The sequence below is a fragment of the Helianthus annuus genome, chromosome 14 (assembly GCF_002127325.2).
Source record: "Helianthus annuus cultivar XRQ/B chromosome 14, HanXRQr2.0-SUNRISE, whole genome shotgun sequence".
Lineage (NCBI taxonomy): Eukaryota > Viridiplantae > Streptophyta > Magnoliopsida > Asterales > Asteraceae > Helianthus > Helianthus annuus.
The window spans coordinates 132,628,527-132,647,395 of NC_035446.2; the positions used below are offsets into that span (position 1 = coordinate 132,628,527).

The 18,869-nt window shown below is 37.7% G+C and overlaps 3 protein-coding genes across 4 annotated transcripts; 2 read left to right on the forward strand and 1 right to left on the reverse strand.

The window, feature by feature from the left end:
* Nucleotides 1-1,124: 1,124 nt before the first annotated feature.
* Nucleotides 1,125-5,410, forward strand: LOC110903816 (leucine-rich repeat receptor-like serine/threonine-protein kinase BAM1). The gene is made up of 2 exons (XM_022149604.2): nt 1,125-3,819; nt 4,790-5,410. The coding sequence occupies exons 1-2, from the start codon at nt 1,215-1,217 to the stop codon at nt 5,266-5,268; spliced, it is 3,084 nt and encodes a 1,027-aa protein (XP_022005296.1). The 5' UTR covers nt 1,125-1,214; the 3' UTR covers nt 5,269-5,410.
* Nucleotides 5,411-12,079: 6,669 nt separating this feature from the next.
* On the forward strand, nt 12,080-13,815 carry LOC110903817 (cytochrome c oxidase subunit 6a, mitochondrial). The gene is made up of 4 exons (XM_022149605.2): nt 12,080-12,297; nt 12,669-12,775; nt 12,967-13,009; nt 13,560-13,815. Exons 1-4 carry the CDS (start codon nt 12,183-12,185, stop codon nt 13,595-13,597), a joined length of 303 nt encoding a protein of 100 aa, XP_022005297.1. The 5' UTR covers nt 12,080-12,182; the 3' UTR covers nt 13,598-13,815.
* A 639-nt stretch (nt 13,816-14,454) lies between these two features.
* Nucleotides 14,455-16,020, reverse strand: LOC110905917 (high mobility group nucleosome-binding domain-containing protein 5). 2 transcript variants are annotated; one of them, XM_022151331.2, is made up of 3 exons: nt 15,894-16,020; nt 15,706-15,808; nt 14,455-15,513 (listed from the first exon to the last, which is right to left on the reverse strand). In XM_022151331.2, exon 3 carries the CDS (start codon nt 15,503-15,505, stop codon nt 14,564-14,566), a length of 942 nt encoding a protein of 313 aa, XP_022007023.1. In that variant the 5' UTR covers nt 15,506-15,513; nt 15,706-15,808; nt 15,894-16,020; the 3' UTR covers nt 14,455-14,563. The 2 variants fall into 2 exon arrangements, with proteins under 2 accessions (XP_022007023.1, XP_035839175.1); XM_035983282.1 differs by lacking the exon at nt 15,894-16,020 and having other exon boundaries at nt 15,706-15,866.
* Between the last annotated feature and the right edge of the window lie 2,849 nt (nt 16,021-18,869).

Genomic DNA, 18,869 nt, shown 5'->3' on the forward strand with positions numbered 1-18,869 from the left:
TAGAGTAATCTGACTAACATATAATTTAACAAAAAGTCCCAAGAATTCAAATCACAAAAATGAACCAAACAAGTCACTTAACAAGATTATGATCCTAACAATAAGCCTATAAACAACAACTCACCGAAATCAAACATTTGCAGCACATCATTTAGGGTTGTTCAAAACCGGATATCTGATATCCGAATCTCGGATATTCGAAATTTTTGGATACCAGATTTCACTATCCGAATCCGTATCTGAAATTTCGGATATCAGAATATCCAATTTTTATTTAATTTTTTATTTTTTATTATTTTTGATATTCGGAACCGGATATTTCAGATATTTTTCGGATACTTTGGATATTCGGATATCGGATATTTCGGATCGGATTTTCGGATACAGATATTTTTGAACACCCCTAACATCATTCATATCATTTTGCAACAATCCAGTTTGCATATGAACTGAACTAGATTCAGTTTGCGCATCAGATCAACTCATCCACTAATCAGTTATCGCTTTCTTCAAATTGTGTGGTGTCGGCTGGGAGGAGGTGGAGGTCGACGTTAGAAAAAAAAACAGCCGGAAACAGACGAAGGTGGAAGTCGACGGAGGCAGAGAAGCAGCGACGGAGGTGGGGTCGACGGAGATGTGGGGGTGGCAGAGGAGGTGAAGGTGGAGGTGTCGGCTAGAGAAGATGGAGGTGTCGGCTAGAGAAGATGGATGCTAGGGTTTTTGAGATGTGTTTTGAAAGAGCAGAGAGGAAGAAGTATAAAAGAGCCTTGAAGATGTGAGACTAGGACTGTGTGAGGAAAAGGTTTTTTAATGAAATCACTTTCAAAAAACAAACACGCTGCAAACTTAAACGTCTACGTTGTCTACGCGTGATTTGCATTGGACATGACATAAAAGGTTACGAAATGTTTTTCACAAAATACACACACCCCTCACTCTTGTACTTTTTTCACAACAAGAAGTAATAAAATTTCAAATTTGAAAAGGAAAAAAGACAAAACAATTTCAAAAACCAAAAAACAACCCAATCCAAAATAACAATGCATGAACAACATGTACATTTTGTTACAACACTTGTACATTACTCATCCTCCAACACTACCCTATAATCCCCTTTTACCCATCACCCCCCACCCTTCTTCCCCATTACATTACACTCGTCAACAAAACACCTTCTTTAACCCAACTTCTACAATTCTTCAAACCACCCAAAAATGCCTTTTTTTCACCTCCTCCTACTCCTACTCCCCATGATAACACTCCTACCCTTTTCCTCCACCGCCGGTCCAGCCACCGGTTCACCGGAATACAAAACCCTCCTGAACATAAAAACCGCCATTACCTCCGACCCACAATCCACCCTCTCCTCATGGAACCACCTCTCCACCACTCACTGCACATGGTCCGGCGTCACGTGTGACTTAAACCGGCACGTGATCTCCCTAGACATTTCCGGTTTTAACCTCACCGGAACTCTTTCCCCGGCCATCGGAAACTTAACAAACCTTGTTAACCTCACCCTCGCCGACAACAACCTCGCCGGACCCATCCCGCCGGAGATCGGAAACCTAACAAATCTCCGTGTTCTCAATCTCTCCAACAACATCTTCAGTGACACTTTCCCGCCACAACTTATTTCCCTAAAAAATCTTCAAGTTCTTGACCTGTATAATAATAACCTCACCGGAGATTTACCCTCCGGCGTATCGGAAATGTCAAATCTTGTTCATCTTCATCTGGGTGGGAATTATTTCTCCGGGATTATTCCGGTGGAGTACGGGAAATTTCCGGTGTTGGAATATTTAGCAGTTTCCGGTAACGAGCTCACCGGAAGTATCCCGCCGGAGATCGGAAACTTAACAAACTTGAAATATCTTTACCTCGGGTACTATAATGTTTACTCCGGCGGTATACCGCCGGAAATCGGTAACTTATCACAACTTGTTCGGTTCGATGCGGCGAACTGTGGGCTCACCGGAGAAGTTCCGGCGGAAATCGGTAAGCTTCAAAAGTTAGATACTCTTTTTCTACAAGTTAATGGGCTTACTGGGTTGTTACCAAAAGAGCTTGGAGCCCTAATAAGTTTGAAATCTATGGATCTTTCTAATAATATGTTTTCCGGTGAGATACCGGAGTCGTTTGGGGATTTGTTGAATGTTACTTTAATGAACTTGTTTAGAAATAAATTGCATGGTTCGATACCGGAGTTTATTGCTGAGTTGCCGGTGTTGGAAGTGTTACAGTTGTGGGAGAATAATTTTACCGGAAGTATACCGGAAGGTTTGGGGAAGAATGGGAAGTTGCGGATTCTTGATTTGAGTACAAATAAGTTGACTGGATCACTTCCTGAGGGTTTGTGTGTTGGGAATCAGCTTGAGACTTTGATTACATTGGGGAACTTTTTGTTTGGGCCGATTCCGGAGGCTCTAGGGGAGTGTCGGTCGTTGAGTCGGGTTAGGATGGGGGAGAATTATCTTAACGGGTCGATTCCGAAAGGGTTGTTGAGTTTGCCTAGGTTGTCACAGGTTGAGCTGCAAGATAATCTTTTGAATGGCGAGTTTCCTGTGACCAAGTCAGGTTCGGTTAGTCTTGGTCAGTTGAGTTTGTCGAATAACAGGCTTACTGGACCGTTGCCGGCTAGTATTAGTAACTTTACTGGTTTGCAGAAGCTTTTGCTTGATGGTAATGGGTTTACTGGGCCGATTCCGGATGAGATAGGGAGGCTGCAGCAACTGTCAAAGATTGATTTCAGTAGCAATAATTTTTCTGGTAAGATTACGCCAGAGATTAGCAAGTGTCAGCTGTTGACGTATGTGGATCTCAGCCGGAACCAGCTTTCGGGTGAGGTTCCTACTGAAATCACAGACATGCACATTCTTAATTATTTGAATGTGTCGCGTAATCGTTTGGTTGGTAGGATTCCGGCGTCGATAGCATCGATGCAGAGCTTGACATCTGTTGACTTTTCGTATAATGATCTTTCGGGCTTGGTTCCGGGCACGGGTCAGTTTAGTTACTTCAATTACACTTCGTTTTTGGGGAACCCGGAGCTTTGTGGGCCGTATTTAGGACCGTGTAAAGACGGGGTTGCTAATGGCACCCATCAACCACATTCGAAAGGGTCACTTTCTCCTTCCATAAAGCTTTTGCTTGTTATCGGACTGCTTGTCGCCTCCATTGCGTTCGCTGTTGCAGCGATCATAAAAGCTCGATCGTTAAAACGAGCTAGTGAAGCTCGAGCATGGAAGCTTACGGCTTTTCAAAGATTAGACTTTACTTGTGATAATGTGCTTGATAGTTTGAAAGAAGATAACATTATCGGTAAAGGGGGTGCTGGGATCGTTTACAAAGGGGTAATGCCAAACAATGAGCTTGTAGCCGTCAAGAGATTACCAGTTATGAGCCGGGGTTCAGCCCACGATCACGGGTTCAATGCTGAAATCCAGACTCTCGGGAGGATAAGACACCGATACATTGTAAGATTATTAGGATTCTGTTCGAATCACGAGACAAATCTACTGGTTTACGAGTACATGCCTAATGGAAGCTTAGGAGAAATGCTTCATGGGAAAAAAGGTGGTCATTTGTATTGGGATACAAGATACAAGATTGCCGTTGAATCCGCAAAAGGACTTTGCTATCTCCACCATGATTGTTCACCGTTGATCCTCCACCGCGATGTGAAATCCAACAATATCCTTTTGGATTCTAATTTCGAAGCCCATGTGGCGGATTTCGGTCTTGCTAAGTTCTTGCAGGATTCCGGTACCTCGGAATGCATGTCCGCCATTGCTGGTTCTTATGGGTACATTGCACCAGGTATCAACAAGTTTATGTTTTTACTGACATGGGTTTGTGTTTAAATTGACAAAAAAAAAGTATCTTTTTGGTTGCAGGATATGCATACACACCAAAATTTATGTTTTTTTTTTTTTTTTTTTTAACCTGGGTTTGTTTTTAAATTGACATAAAGAACTTTCTTTTTGGTTGCAGTATATGCATACACTCTAAAAGTCTTTGCTTTTTGACCTGGGTTTGTTTTTAGAATGATAAAAAGATGCATCTTTTCTGTTGCAGATTATGCATACACTTTAAAGTTTATGCCTTGACCTGGGTTTATATTTAGATTGGTAAAAAAATGTTCTTTTTGGTTGCAGAATGTGCACACACACTAAACTTTATGTTTTTTTGACTTTGGTTTGTTTTTATATGTATCAAATACTTATCTTTTTGGGTTTAAAATATCCATGCATACTAAAGTTTGTGTTTTTAACATGGGTTTGTATAATTGTATGAATATTCATACATGCTAAAGTATATATTTGTTGACATGGGTTTGTTTTTATACTGATCAAAAATGTATCTTTTTGGTTATAAGATATTCATACATACGAAAGTTTATATTTTTTTACATGGGTTTGTTTTTATACTGATCAAGAATGTATCTTTTTGGTTATAAAATATTCATACATACTAAAGTTTATATTTTTTTTACATGGGTTTGTTTTTATACTGATCAAGAATGTATTTTTTTGGTTATAAAATATTCATGCATACTAAAGTTTATATTTTTTTACATGGGTTTGTTTTTATACTGATCAAGAATGTATCTTTTTGGTTATAAAATATTCGTACATACGAAAGTTTATATTTTTTACATGGGTTTGTTTTTATACTGATCAAGAATGTATCTTTTTGGTTATAAAATATTCATACATACTAAAGTTTATATTTTTTTTTAAATGGGTTTGTTTTTATACTGATCAAGAATGTATTTTTTTGGTTACAGAATACGCATACACACTAAAGGTTGACGAGAAGAGTGACGTGTACAGTTTTGGTGTGGTCCTGTTAGAACTAGTGACCGGCAGGAAACCAGTGGGAGAGTTCGGAGACGGTGTCGACATTGTGCAATGGGTGAGAAAGATGACCGGCGGCAACAAAGAACACGTTATGAAGATAGTGGATCCAAGACTCCCAACCTCGCCCGTTCATGAGGTGATGCACGTTTTCTATGTAGCAATGCTTTGCGTTGAAGAACAAGCGGTGGAACGCCCAACGATGAGGGAAGTTGTTCAAATCTTAACAGAGGTTCCCAAGGCTCCTGTTAGCAGACAAGGAGGAGATTCAGGTGCTGCCGCCAGTGTGGGTACAGATCCACCTGTTTTGAGATCACCATCACCGACGGTGACCACCATGGAGTCCCCCATCGTTGCTTTGAACAACTCTACCGAACAAAACCAGCTCCGTGATCTTTTAAGCATCTGAAAATAAATTTGTTGGGTTAGTTTTTATTTTCCGAATCTTGGTTCAGTTTGTTTTTCGTCTTCGATTTGCTATGTTTTTTAAGTAATTTGTACATAGTAGGATTCGGTTTTCGGTAATTTAGCAGTGATTCCTCCTGGTTTGATTTGTTTGGTCATTACAGTTGTGTTGATCTGTTTATTGCATGAAGCCAGCCAACTGAAGTAGGGTTTTAACTAAGTCAGCATAGTGCAAAAAATATTATTAAAGGCTTACAAAATGGTGTTATATATAATGTGAAAATTAAATAACATTTTTAACTCAATCTATAAATAAATCACAATTGTTACTGGTTTTTTTAAAACTTTTGGTTGCAACACTTTTTGAGTGTTTTTGTTTTTAAAATAAAAATTTGGTACGAGTTTCATTATTTTGGGAATTGTAGTGGAAGTGGTTGGCTTAAAAAGAAGTGACCAAGATGGAGACAAAAAGAGAGTCCAAAAATGGATCATGTGGGCTTCTTATGTGTTGTTGCATTTATGTTTTACTAGTTACAAACCAATGTTGTACTTATTCAGTTATTTGGAACCACATTGACCATTCATTTATCACTGGGGACATGCAAATCAGGCACATATTTTATTTTATCTTTCTTTATAAATTCAAAAGGTTGGCATTAAATAAGATATTATAGGACAAAAATATCATATAAAACTCGCGTTTTATATTGAAGCCTTGCAAATCAGGCGGGTTGAGTAACGAGTCAAACGACCATGGGTCAAAGCGGATAGTGTTTAAAAGATAATAATTTGATTCGAGTTGAAACAAGTGCTGATCAAAATGGACTTCACTAGAAACTCTGGAATATGTTTTATGGCGGTTAGTGCCGATGAAGTGGTGTCGGAGGTAGCTCCGGGTATATAAATTTTAAGGGTGGGTGAATCAACTGGTGAATCAAGAGTTTTGAATTTTAAGCATAGATTAGCATTGATCTTTTTCAGCTAGATTACAGTACACCATGTGGTATGTACACACCTTCTAAGAACATTGATGCTAAATAGTTTACTTAATCAATTTTACTTGTTTTAATTAGGAGTTAAAACAATCCAAGCTCTTTGTGAGTTATTCAAGACAAGTTTATTAAAAGCTTGCATTAAGCCGAACTTAAACAAGTCTGAGCTTAATAATAGGCTTGTTAACAAACGGGCATGAGTCTGAGTTTTACATACCAAACTCGGCTAGGCTTACGAGCCTAAACAAGACTATTACGAGCCTAAACTCAACTCTCATACTTGTTGCATCTCATACTTTTTCTCCTCTCCACGCTTCTCTCTCGCCCCTTCACACACACCATCAGTGCGGCCTCACACTAAACGTCAAGACCACCATTGTACTCCCTTCCACACCCATAAATTCCCACGGTTGCACCAAACTCCTCTCCTTACACACAGGTAAATGTTCCCTTTTCTCTCTCCCCTCGTGCAATGGCACACAACACACCAACTCCATTACTAGCATCGTCACCTATCCACCTTGCAACACCCTTACTCCGGTAAGTTGTGCCCTACACAACCTTTCCTCCTGTCCTCTCTGGTGCGAGACTCTCTCTAGTTGGAACCATTTAATAGGGAGTGGGTTAAGGCTGTGGACGAATTTGATGGCAATTGTAAATGTAAATGATGGGCAGTAATCTTAATAGGAAGTGATTTTAAATCAACAAACTCATTATAGGTTTCTAATAAAGCATATATTATTAAGGTTATCATTTTACAAATACTTTATGAGCTACACTAGTAACTAGTTGATTACAAATAATATTTCAATAAGCAGTTGATTTCTTCTTCTTTATTTTTACTATGACTCGCAACCGCTTCCTACACTAGCGGGTTTTATTCGGTTTTTTTCTCGGGTTTCGGGATTTTCAGTTCGGGTTGTTCAGGTTTTTGGCTAGGAAAAAGTGATCTATAACCGAACCATTTAAAGCTAGGGTTGGCCAGGTTCAGGCTAGTTCAGGTCGGGTTGTTCGGTTTTCGGGTTTAGATGATATTAAAAAAATGTATTTTTCGCAAAATATAATTGAAATTCATCATTCTACTTAAAAAATATCATCAGCATTAAAACAGTATTTGACAATATGATATGATAATGTTCAAATGTCCTAAAACATAATGTTTTGAATACCAAAAACTCTAAACCAAAGCACATCTACCAAAAAAACACATTAAATGTTCACGGGTTTTTTCGGATTTCGGATTTTTAGGTTCGGGTTATTCGAGTTTTTGGCTGGGAAAAAGTGACCTGATAACCAACCCATTTAAGGTTCGGGTTGGTCAGGTTTGGGTTATTCGGGTTCGGGTTTTTCAGGTATTCTCTAATTCGGGTTCGGGTGGCTTCAACTTCGGGTCATGTTTCGGGTTTCAGATAAAAATGAACAGCCCTAAGTTGTTCCATGATAAAAGATAAAAAAAAATCCATTTAATTTCTAGTTATTTAGCTACTCTCATCTAAAGACAAAGACAAGACACATGATTGGCTCACACAACATAGAGAGTGAATTTGGGCCTGGGCCTGGTCAGACAATGGTGTTCAAAGGAGTGAATTTGGGCCTGGGCCTGGCCTACACTCATAACTCATTTCCAAAACGGCAAAACCTAATGTGTTCGTCATGGAGGCCTGGGCTGTCTTTCTCAAACAAAACAAAAAAGGAATTTTGAAGAAAATAAGGAGTCAAAACCTTGATAAATAACAACGCCAGAAGGAAAAGATATCGGATGAATTATAATAATTAGGATTAAATATTAGATAGAATAAGTTAGGTAGGAATTTAGATTAGAATTAAGGTGTCACAGTCAGATTTTGATGGGTTTTCCATCAAACCGTGAGCCAAATTGCTAGTAACGTTTTTTAGACCCTTTAAACCAAAACCAGATTGATGCATAAATGAAACCAAACTACATCGTTGCCAACGGCTATGTTATGCAACATAACTCACTTGTATCTTATTATAGATTTTAGATAGAATTAGGGTGTTAACGGTCATGAGCCAAAATGTTAGTAACGGCTTTTAAACCCTTTAAACCAAAACCAGATCCTTGCATAGTTGAAACCAAGCTACATCACCGCAAACAAATAGGTTATTCAACTTAACTCACTTGTATCTTGTTTTAGGCAATTTTGGTAGATGGTATCCATACAATCACGTTAGGCCCTGGATGAGCGAGGATTGATGACCGTGCCTATATTCACGTTTAGTTGAATTCCTTGCAACTTTCCTTTGTAGTGCAAGTATTATATTCGCATCTTATCAGACAAAAAGCGAATAAATTCATCATTTATTGGTTAATTCAATCCGGCCAATCCATTCATAGCGATTCCAGATTGTAGCGTGTTAGAACTTAGATGTGGTTAGACTTAAAACATTCTTATTCTTCTTCTTCTTCGTAGAAACTTTTGTCCCTTCGTGTGTTTGTAGCGGAGTGGCTAGCCTGATTGACTTCCAAAGTGTAGCATAGAGAACATATTGCATTTCCACAAGTCAAATGCTTGAAGAATTTGATTCTAAGGGCAATTTGAGAATCAAAGATACAACCAGAGAACAAATTATCCGCTTTGAGATTGTCGCATTCTAGAATATATTCTATTTTCTATCAAGTGTCTAGAATTCTTTCGTGTTATTTTTTTTGTAAAAAATATACACATTATACATACAAGTGCCAATTCGCTCTCTCTATATATAGGTATGTCTACAACCATGGTGCATATAACATCAAGAAAACAAACAAAAAGATGTAAGATCACTAAATGGAAGGGTGGTGTAAGGAGAATAAAGAGCTTTTAGTTCAAGCCAAGGATGACTTGCCATCGTCGTTGATCTTTAGGGCTCTAGGTCGCTTAATTGTACATGCAAGGCCCTTAGATCCTTGTTGAGGTGAGTTGTCTGAGGCTTGAACTTAGTGTTCTTCATTCTCACCTTAGACCTACTCACTTCTTTATCGTTTTAACTCAAGCTTCTTACCTTGAATTATAGGATTGTTAGTTTGTTACGTATGGTAAATTGACTTATATGTTCTCTCTATGATCAAATTTATGATAATCGACTAATGTGTTCTACCCATTCCTAGCCATTCTCTCACACGACATCTTTGATGACCTCTCTGCCATTAATCTCTAAATCCCCCTTCAACAAAGCATTTTGCGCCCACTCTCTCGGCAAAAACCTTCAAACTAATGCAGCATTATTGCTTTAATAGAACGTCTGTCACAACTCACAAAACATTTTCCAACACACCTAACACGTTTATGACACAAATAACATGTTTACAGTTTACCTAATTGTTTTAATGTCAAGGCCCGCTAGTATATTTTATTATTAAATTCATCCCCCCTAATTGGCTAGCGTAGTTGGATTTTATGGATCGTAACATTTGCTAAGTTTTATTTTATTGTGTTACTTACATTTAGTGGCATACCTAAGATTTATTTTGGGGGGGGGGGGTCGGGATGAGTAGGTTCGCCCCTGTTTCATCTTCTTATTTATTAATCATGTTGGGTATGTCGTATCACTAATCATGTTAATAATACGATGACATTCATGTTATTAAGGTTGATATATGTAATCGTGTTAAATGTGTCAAGCCGTTAAACTTGTTTATTAAATATGCACATGTTAGGCCAAGGGGTGTGGTATAGCGCCCCTGGCCAAATCAGCAATTTTAGCGCCCTTTAGCGCTCCATAGCCACCCCCTGGGAAAGGGAGGGCGCCATGGAGAGGGCTTCATTCCACTAACGAGCGCTAATGACATGTGCAGGTGAGGCCCAAATATTTTCAACCAATCAAATCTTTTGCTCCTTTTTTTGTATTTTGTTTAATATGAGGCTATAAAAGGGGCTTTAAACCGTTGTATGCAAGTTAAAGGAATGAGCTTTAAAACCCCCTATGTGACATGGCACTGATGTGGCGTGATAAAGCCCCTAGGGGCTTCATACCACACCCACCAGCCTTATTGTTTTAAGCAAGTGGCACGTTCATTTAAAAGTGTCATTACTCGGTTGAATAGTTGTGTTAGATGTGATCATGTGACATTTTTAACATGACCCATTTAACACAGCACGACACTTTTTGTTAGCTCTACTCTCTAGTCACCATCCATCTTCCTACTCAAGCTTGACAACGGTCCAAAGAAACCATCCTGTCCACTATTGGCTTTCATCTGATCAACGATGACAAAGGTGGCAATGCCTTCGTTTTCTATGGTCAATTTACATCTCTTCTTATTCCTACCCTTAATTGTTTTTTGGTAACATTGAGGTTGGTTGAACCAAGAAGTGAGTTCAAGTTCTTGACAACTTACAAGGCGCGGAAGACAATAAGGAGGATGAGACATGGATAAATGGGGATAAATGAAGAAATCGGAGGAAGAGTGTTATCCGCCACAAGAGAATTATTTGGATTTGAGTCTCATCTAGATAGGATGAGATTTTGAAACGAGAGGTCTGACAGTCCTATGGCTTCGTTAAGCTTCGATTAATCAATCATTGTACTCTTATAACTCAAATATTCTTATGATTTTCTTTGGAATTTGTTGAACTGCATTTTGATTTAGCTTTTGCTTGTCAAAACACTTATTTGTTGGCGTTTGGTAATTAAATCGATTGACATAGCGAATACCTCTTGATCATAAATGTTAAATTACTAAAATTCATAAGGAGTTTGTTGCAATCATGTGATTTTAGTATGATAAAAAATAATAACACCTTGATTATTTATGAAAACTTGATGATGATTGTTGCTATCTTCCCTAGAGATAAAATGTTATAGCTACAATTCATCCCCTTGATGACATGTTAATTCGATGAATGCATTGGACTACCCGTTTAGAACCTTGATTTTTTATGTATTAAAGAAAGATTAAATTCGAGATTGATTTTTTTTATGTATTAAAGAAAGATTAAATTCGAGAACCAAGTGGTGGGGTTGCGTTAGGACATCTTCGCTAAAGGAAAGGGGTCCATGTGTAAAGAATTGTTAAGACAAACTATGTTTGAGAGTTCTGATATATCTTGTCATACAAGTAAAAGAGTAAAATGATAAAGACCAAACACAAAAACACAACTATTTAGTAAACAATAAGAATCATATTTGTAATAAAATAAATAAATACACACTATTTTAAATGAGTTATTAGACCATCTGTTGTGGATTAACGTCGGTTTCGGCATCACCATCGACGTCAAAGCCACCTTGACAAAGCATGCCACATCCTCTTGCCGCCACCTTCACCCCTTTGAATGTTGCACCAACTTCGCATTATGCACTCATCGCATAATGCGCTCCGATGCCCACAACATTTTTTTATGTTTTCTTTTCTGATTTTATAATAATGGGTTGGGTTTTTTCAATGGTTAATATTTTAGTATGCTTAATTTGGACCATTATAGTTCCTAAACACGTTTTGTAGTTCTACAAACATTTTAGTATGCTTGATTAAACCAAAAAACACAACTCTTATCTTCTTCTTACGTGAATTATTTTAATTTAAGTACGTTTTTATAAGTTGTTATGCATAAATAATTTTTTAGTATATTTTTACAAAGAGCGCATCACATACCTGACGCGCTCGCATCGCGCAACTCACATCATGCATCAGATTTTTGGATCAAACACATCGGAGCACACAATTTTTAACCTAATCCACATTAGGTGGTCTTATTAATTATTAACTATGTGTTATCCCTGTGGCTGTGCTAAGGGGTGTGATTCCATGCCAGGTCAGGTCAGACCAACACATGTATGAATAAACTTTTAATTCTCAGGCCCATTGCTGTACGGGTCATTTGGTAATCCACTATTGGGCCTTGACCCATTGATTGAGGCTTTTGTTCCAAACAAAACTCAAAACTCTCTCAATCGGAAAACTCATACCAGTAGAAAGAAAGAAATGGCGTCGGCGATTGTGAGATCTACTCTTCGAACGGCGCTCCGAGGTGGCGCTCGCGTCAATCCAGCTTCGACGAGATCCTTCTCCGCCGGTGCATCGGCTGAAGAAGAAGCTCGTATGCTACTTTTTCCCTTAAATTACCAATAACATTTTATACGCTGTCGTTTTCTTCTTAATCTTCTCATATATTTAAAGAATTAGTTTTTATGAGATCTACTTTTCTGCTTAATCGTATAATATCTCGATCTGATCGATTTCAGTATGTCAGATTTAGGGCTCACTTTTATCAATTGTGCATTTTAGGGTTTTGATTTCTAGAATAGAGATTAGTTGAATTGAATCCTTCTGTTACTGTTTCTATATATGTATTATACGTGTGTGTGTGTGTGTGTGTGTTTGATAATTTGTTAAATTTATTTGAATATGCACTATCTGATAAGCGAAATAAGGACACATTAATGTTGTGATTTGTTTGTGTATATACAGGCGAGGCGGCTAAATGGGAGAAGATTACCTACGTAGGAATCGTTGCTTGCACGATTCTTGCGGCTGTTAATCTATCCAAGGGTCATCCTCATTTCGAAGAACCTCCTGTAAGCGTAAATTCTTTTTATTACTGTTGGTTGTTTATTTAGAGAGACATTAGATCAGTTGGCTACTTGTTTTATAGTCGGTGATATTGTAACACTTATTAAATTGGTAAGCGGCTGAATTGCAAAATAAGCTGCAATTAGTTATCTTTCGTCTTATGAGATTAATTCTTATGTACTGTTTATTTGTGTAGGCGTATCCATACATGCACATCCGGAACAAGGAGTTTCCATGGGGTAAGCTTTTTGTAACCTAGCTCCGGTTATATGGTGTTGTAGTCGACTACATTCTTAGTTTCTTTTAGTAAAACCTCTTGAATAAGTTACCTCAACTTCTTGCCTTATATGAATCTTACGTTGTCAGCAGCCTGAGTCTTAGTGAGACGTGTAGAACATAGTTCATAGTTGAACCTCTATTGTTCCTCTAAATTGAAATTGTTGAACCTTTTCTTGTTTCTCTGTTATTATGTGGTTACCTATGCATGTATCATGGTTATCACTAGTATTTTGGAAGTTAATTAAATAGATTTTACATTGTAGTTTTATACGTTGGGCCAGTTTTATACTTGGTGTAAACCTAAACATGATTTGTAACTATGTTTATCTTTGATTGGCTTGTATAATCAGTTCATTGGTGTATATGTCATATATGCATTTAAAGAGGCATCTTGATGGGTCAAGTTAGATTAACAGCTCTGTAACGTGCTGCGGCTCATGTTTATGAGGACACAGTGAATTATGGGTCAAGTTAGATTGACATTATTAATCTTTACCGTCATTTTTTCAGGACCTGATGGCCTTTTCGAAGTTAAGGAACACCATTGAAGCCCCAATTGGACATTGCTGAGGGCATTCATAATAATGATCATGTTTTGTTTTCATTCGGTTGGCTTTTGTTGTTATTCAAATTGCATTCTTGTTAAGCTTGGTACTTGTATTTGACTTTGCAAGGGATTGTTTCCTTTTTTACTTTGCTTCTCACATGCAAACAAGTGTTTGTGAATACTAATTGGTTCAATAATGAATGATTCGCTTAAAAATCGTGTTTGGCTTTAGAACTTTGCATGGGATTGTTTTCTTTCATCAAGAACTAACCATAGAATGAGAGTTCTGCATATGTTTGGAAAACAATTTTTTGGTTACTTTTTATTGGTTATTTGGTTACTTTTTATTGGTTAGGTCAATGTTTACTCATTCACATCATCCTCCAAGCATTTTACTTTGCTTTTCCAGGTATTTGCTTGTGTATTTTTAAAGATTCAGAGGTAGGGAATAAAAAAACTGTAGTAACATTGGTGATAATTCCTGAAAAATATAGACAAAATATAATAAGATTTTGGGTTTGCTAAGATAATTGGTTTGGTGAAGGGTTTTTGTTTTGGATTTACATGTTTAACCTGTTTATTAAACGGGTCATGTTTATAATAAAGTAAGTTTGTCAACTCGCCCAAAACTTGAACTACAAAAGTTGAAAAAATTGTTTGACCGGTTAGCAACTTTGTTACAACCCTTTTAACACGTTTTGATTAAAGGGTTAAATGGGTCATGAACGGACTTGTCAGTATGAACATGCTAACCCGACACGATTGCCACTATCAACGATGAATTAGTTTAACTAGAATACCGTCTCGAGACATTTACGTAGCGGTAACAAACTTGCTAAACATGATTAATAATTATGATTTAGCAAAAAAGAATTACTCATTGCACTAGGATGTTCAACTAAAACTGAGAGTACACATAACAAATGAAAATGACAGTAAAATAAACACAAGTAAAAACAACAAGAGTCTAATCTGTAGCTGCATTTTCAAGGGCAATGCTTCCTCCTCCTGTTCCGTTGTTCCCGGGTAGTGTTTCCAGATCTGTAAGAGCATCTTTCTCTTCTTCTTGTATTGACAAATCACCTTTCTGCTCAGCCTCACCCTGAATTGATTCCAAAGTCTTGCTTTGTGCTTCTGATTCACCATCACCTTCCATGCTCTTCTCATTTCCTGTAGTTAATAAATAGATTGCACGGTCGGTTCCATTTGGATATGTATCTGGAGCTGAATCTATTTGTTCTTCAGTTTGAATCTTTGAATCATGCTCATTATCATCCACACTTGGTTGCTTGCTGCTGCTACGCGTATCATTCTCTCCATTGTTCATCATCTTATCATTCTCATCTTCACCATCAGCAACATCCTCTGATGGGATTGAAACTTTACCGTCTTTCAGGTTCGGACTCATTTGCTTCTCGGTATCCTCCATACCCACAACTTGGTTCTGCTCGTCGCGCTTCTTTCCATCGTCACTTTCTTTCATTTCAACCTTTCCGGTTTGTTCATTACCTTTCTCCTCCTCCTCCTCATCGTCATCTTTCTCATTCTCATTCTCGTGTTCTTTTACCTCCTCAACGTCTTCTTTACTATCCACGCGTTCATTTTCTCCAACTTCCTCATGTCCTTGACTCTCGCGACCCTCAACAGTCTCGATCTTTTGTTCATCATCTGGTTTCGTTCCCTTCACTTTGGGACGAAGATCTTTCCTCCCCAACTTAACAACAACGTTCTCGATAGTATCATTATCCAACTCGTGTGAGATTTTAGTCGTGACAGACGGTTTCTTGTCATCGGAATGGTGGATTTGGTAAAGCAGCCATATGCTTACACCAAGTAACATAGAAACCTGAATCACATGCTTTATTTTAAAACCTTTGTTACGCCCATTCCTTCGCGGTGACTTGAACATGATTTACTCTATATTACATACCAAAAGAAATCGATAAATCAGGTTTAGCTAGGCCTCAAATAACAAATTACATTTAATAAATTTTTTAAATCTCTTATCTCAATATAAAACAATGAAATCATATTTAACAAATAATGAATTCTAAATTGTATTCATAAATCAAAAGCAAATGGTTAAATGAAAAGCTACAATAAAATTACCAATAATTCGTTGAACAGAATTTGGATGGAGATGCAAAAAGAAACGGTAATCTTTCCTTCAAAAAAAGCTTTGAATTCGATCTTTAGAATGCTTGTTTGTTCACTGCATTGATTGAAAATTGACGATGAAATTGTATGTGAGAAAGAGTCAATTATACATACAATCTTGATTGAAATTATTATCTGACCTAAAATTGAAACTTGCATGCACACTCGTGATGATTTGATCCGATTTCGGGAAGTTTGTTGGTTACAGTTCTGGGTGTATATATATGTATATTCCACTTTACCCCCTATACAATAAACTATCTTCAGTTTTGTAGGATTTTTTTGTATTTTCTGCATATTTTACCCTTTATATTCATTCTATACTCTTGTCTTCTTGTATATTAAAAGCTATAAGTTATAACTTGAATTAACATAAAATACCTATCTCAGGTTAGGTTTATGTAGAAAGAACATTTGTCATGAGAAGGCATATGAATTGATATGTAGGCATAGGTTTTGGACTTAGGCTTGATATTTTGTGTTGTTTTGGCAGAAAAAAGAGTGAATTTCAAGAATTGTCCTTTATATTTATACCTATTTTCAGGCGTTGTCCTTTATGTTCAAAATTGACGAATTTTGTCCTTTATGTTTTCATTCATACACGTTTTGTCCTTTAGGCCTAACTCAATTAGTTTTTTCAGTTAAATTTGGTCATATGCTTTGCACATGAGGGCATTTTTGTCAATTCAAAGGTAAATTCAACGGCAGATTTACAGCTCAAAGCTTCTGCAACCTTTGAATTGACAAAAATGCCCTCATGTGCAAAGCATATGACTAAATTTAACTGAAAAAACTAACTGGGTTAGGCCTAAAGGACAAAACGTGTATGATATGAAAACATAAAGGACAAAACTCGTCAATTTTAAACATAAAGGACAACACCTGAAAATGAGTATAAAGATAAAGGACAATCCTTGAAATTCACTCCAGAAAAAATACCAAACATAACAACATAAGACACAATGTAATAAATGATACGTGGCATCAGCCAAATATCGCTGTTGAGATTGAACCCTACCAGAGGAACAGATAATTAAAGCCAAAACTGGATCAGGTCAGTGGATCCAGAATAAGCAGATGTTATGTATACAAGTCTCTCCCCTTGAAAGTGATTTCAACATCTGCTGACCTCCTATCTACTGATCATACAAACTGCTGACCTACAACTGCTGATCTAGTCAAAGACTGATGAAGAACTAAAGCCCTGCTGCCCAATCTACCGCCTTAAGTCAAGCACTGCTGATCATGACAAGTACTGTTGGGTTCACAGCAGTGGAAGGATGCAGCAGTAGTTTTGTTTACTTTATGTAATGTATTGTAATATCAGTAGTTAGCATAGCAGAGGTTGTATAGATTAGAGGTTAGAGTTTGTTAGGAGGTTAGATGTCACTTTCATGGTGACGTCAGCTTAGATGCTTCAGTAGTTTGCTCGTGCCTATAAATAGAACAGTGCTCTGTACTGTTCTATTAGCTCTTTCACCATCTTCTTCCTGCACGAACAAATACTGTGAGCTCAGGCTGAGGGGGAGTTTGTATTCATTCATGCATTGTAATCGTTATTGAAATAAATTCAATCTTTCGGTTCTTTGTTGAAAATGTTTGATTAAAGCAATTCTCCTGTTTGATTGTGTACAAAGTTTGTTTCCATTATAATTCCGCTGCATAACTCACTCATCTTCATCTTAATTCAAACGTAAAACACAATCAAAACCAAACTCAGATCCTAACAATTACCAAGCACTTCCACACGATCTCCACTAACGACTGGTGGGTTATGTCAGTCGACCAGTCACATGACGCCACGTTGACCTCCCCCTGCAGACATTTGCTGTCTTGTTGGAGGGGACCAAACGGATATTCCTCGACAACGATAGTTGTACCAGGGCTCATCAGCCCACCATTCTCCTATCCCACCTTCGGCTATAAGAGAGTGTGTAGTGGGGCGCTATAACACCCTATTTTTCAATTTTCGCGCCCCATAACGCCCCGCACACTACTACGGGCGGCGTTATGGGGTTTTTTTTGTGGGGGGGGGGCGCCATGCATATAGCGCCGTGATGGGGGTTGTTTTCAAAAATTTGACCAATCAAAATAAAGCAAGGTTTTTATAATTAATTAATAAAATTGAAAATTAATAATTAGGTAATGATGGGTAGGGGCTTTATGACTACGGGCTCTAGTGATATAACGCCCCATAAAGCCCCCGTGTGACGTGGCATGACACGTGTCGTATAACGCCCCACAAGGGGCTTTATGACTACGGATGACCTAAATACGAGACTTCTTCCAAAGGTTGAGGTATTGGCTCCCTCACTCTTAAAACACTAATTTATTGTTTTCTTAAATGATACTTAATCTCACGCCGGAGAGTGGTTACAAGGAGAACCCCTCACCCCCAACCCCCTACTTGTAACGAGCTTCAAGATGTAATTGTTATGCAGATTACACTCTCAGCTATTGATCAAGAAAATATAAAAAATTGACCTTCTTGACGAGACCATTTCTTCAAGAATAAACCCAATGGTTTAGACTTAGTGTTTCTTCATTTAGTTATTGTTTTCTTACGGTTAAGAGTTTTGTTACATTTTGGTTATAATTAGGATTTCAACTTTATTGACACAAAGAAAAAAGACGACTCGTAAAATTGATTATGTAGATTGTAAGTTAAATGATCTTAGCCAAAAAAAACTTTATCTACGCCAATTTAAATTTATCTTTTTTTTAACAACTCAAAGCCATAAAAAAGTTTTTTAACTCATATACGATACACCTTTAAATCTGCCCTAAGACCACTCGGTATGGGCTCCGTCCTAGGATCGGCAAGGGCCGGCGACGGGGCTGAACACCGCCCCCTAGGAACGGCACCGTCGACCCCTCGACGTTCTTGCTGGTCCTCTCTCTTCTTCTTTATACACAAACACACCTATACATACATACACATATATATTTAGGTCCATCCTCCACACCCTAGGTTCATCCCCTTTAGTCTCATCCTCACACCCACATACGTGGCGGAGCATCATTTGAGGACTACTCTCCTCCACACCGAGTAGTCTAACGTTTGTCATTATTGCACTTTGGTCTTGAGAGGTGTTATTTGAAAAGCCTAAATAAAA

What these genes read in the sequence shown, in the direction of transcription:
- LOC110903816 (XM_022149604.2), top strand. Translation starts at nt 1,215, where the DNA reads ATGCCTTTTTTTCACCTCCTCCTACTCCTACTCCCCATGATAACACTC. An exon ending in TTATGGGTACATTGCACCAG is followed by an intron (nt 3,820 to 4,789) that starts GTATCAACAAGT and finishes TTTTGGTTACAG; the next exon opens with AATACGCATACACACTAAAG.
- LOC110903817 (XM_022149605.2), top strand. Translation starts at nt 12,183, where the DNA reads ATGGCGTCGGCGATTGTGAGATCTACTCTTCGAACGGCGCTCCGAGGT. An exon ending in ATCGGCTGAAGAAGAAGCTC is followed by an intron (nt 12,298 to 12,668) that starts GTATGCTACTTT and finishes GTGTATATACAG; the next exon opens with GCGAGGCGGCTAAATGGGAG. An exon ending in GAACAAGGAGTTTCCATGGG is followed by an intron (nt 13,010 to 13,559) that starts GTAAGCTTTTTG and finishes TCATTTTTTCAG; the next exon opens with GACCTGATGGCCTTTTCGAA.
- LOC110905917 (XM_022151331.2), bottom strand. Translation starts at nt 15,505, where the DNA reads ATGTTCAAGTCACCGCGAAGGAATGGGCGTAACAAAGGTTTTAAAATA.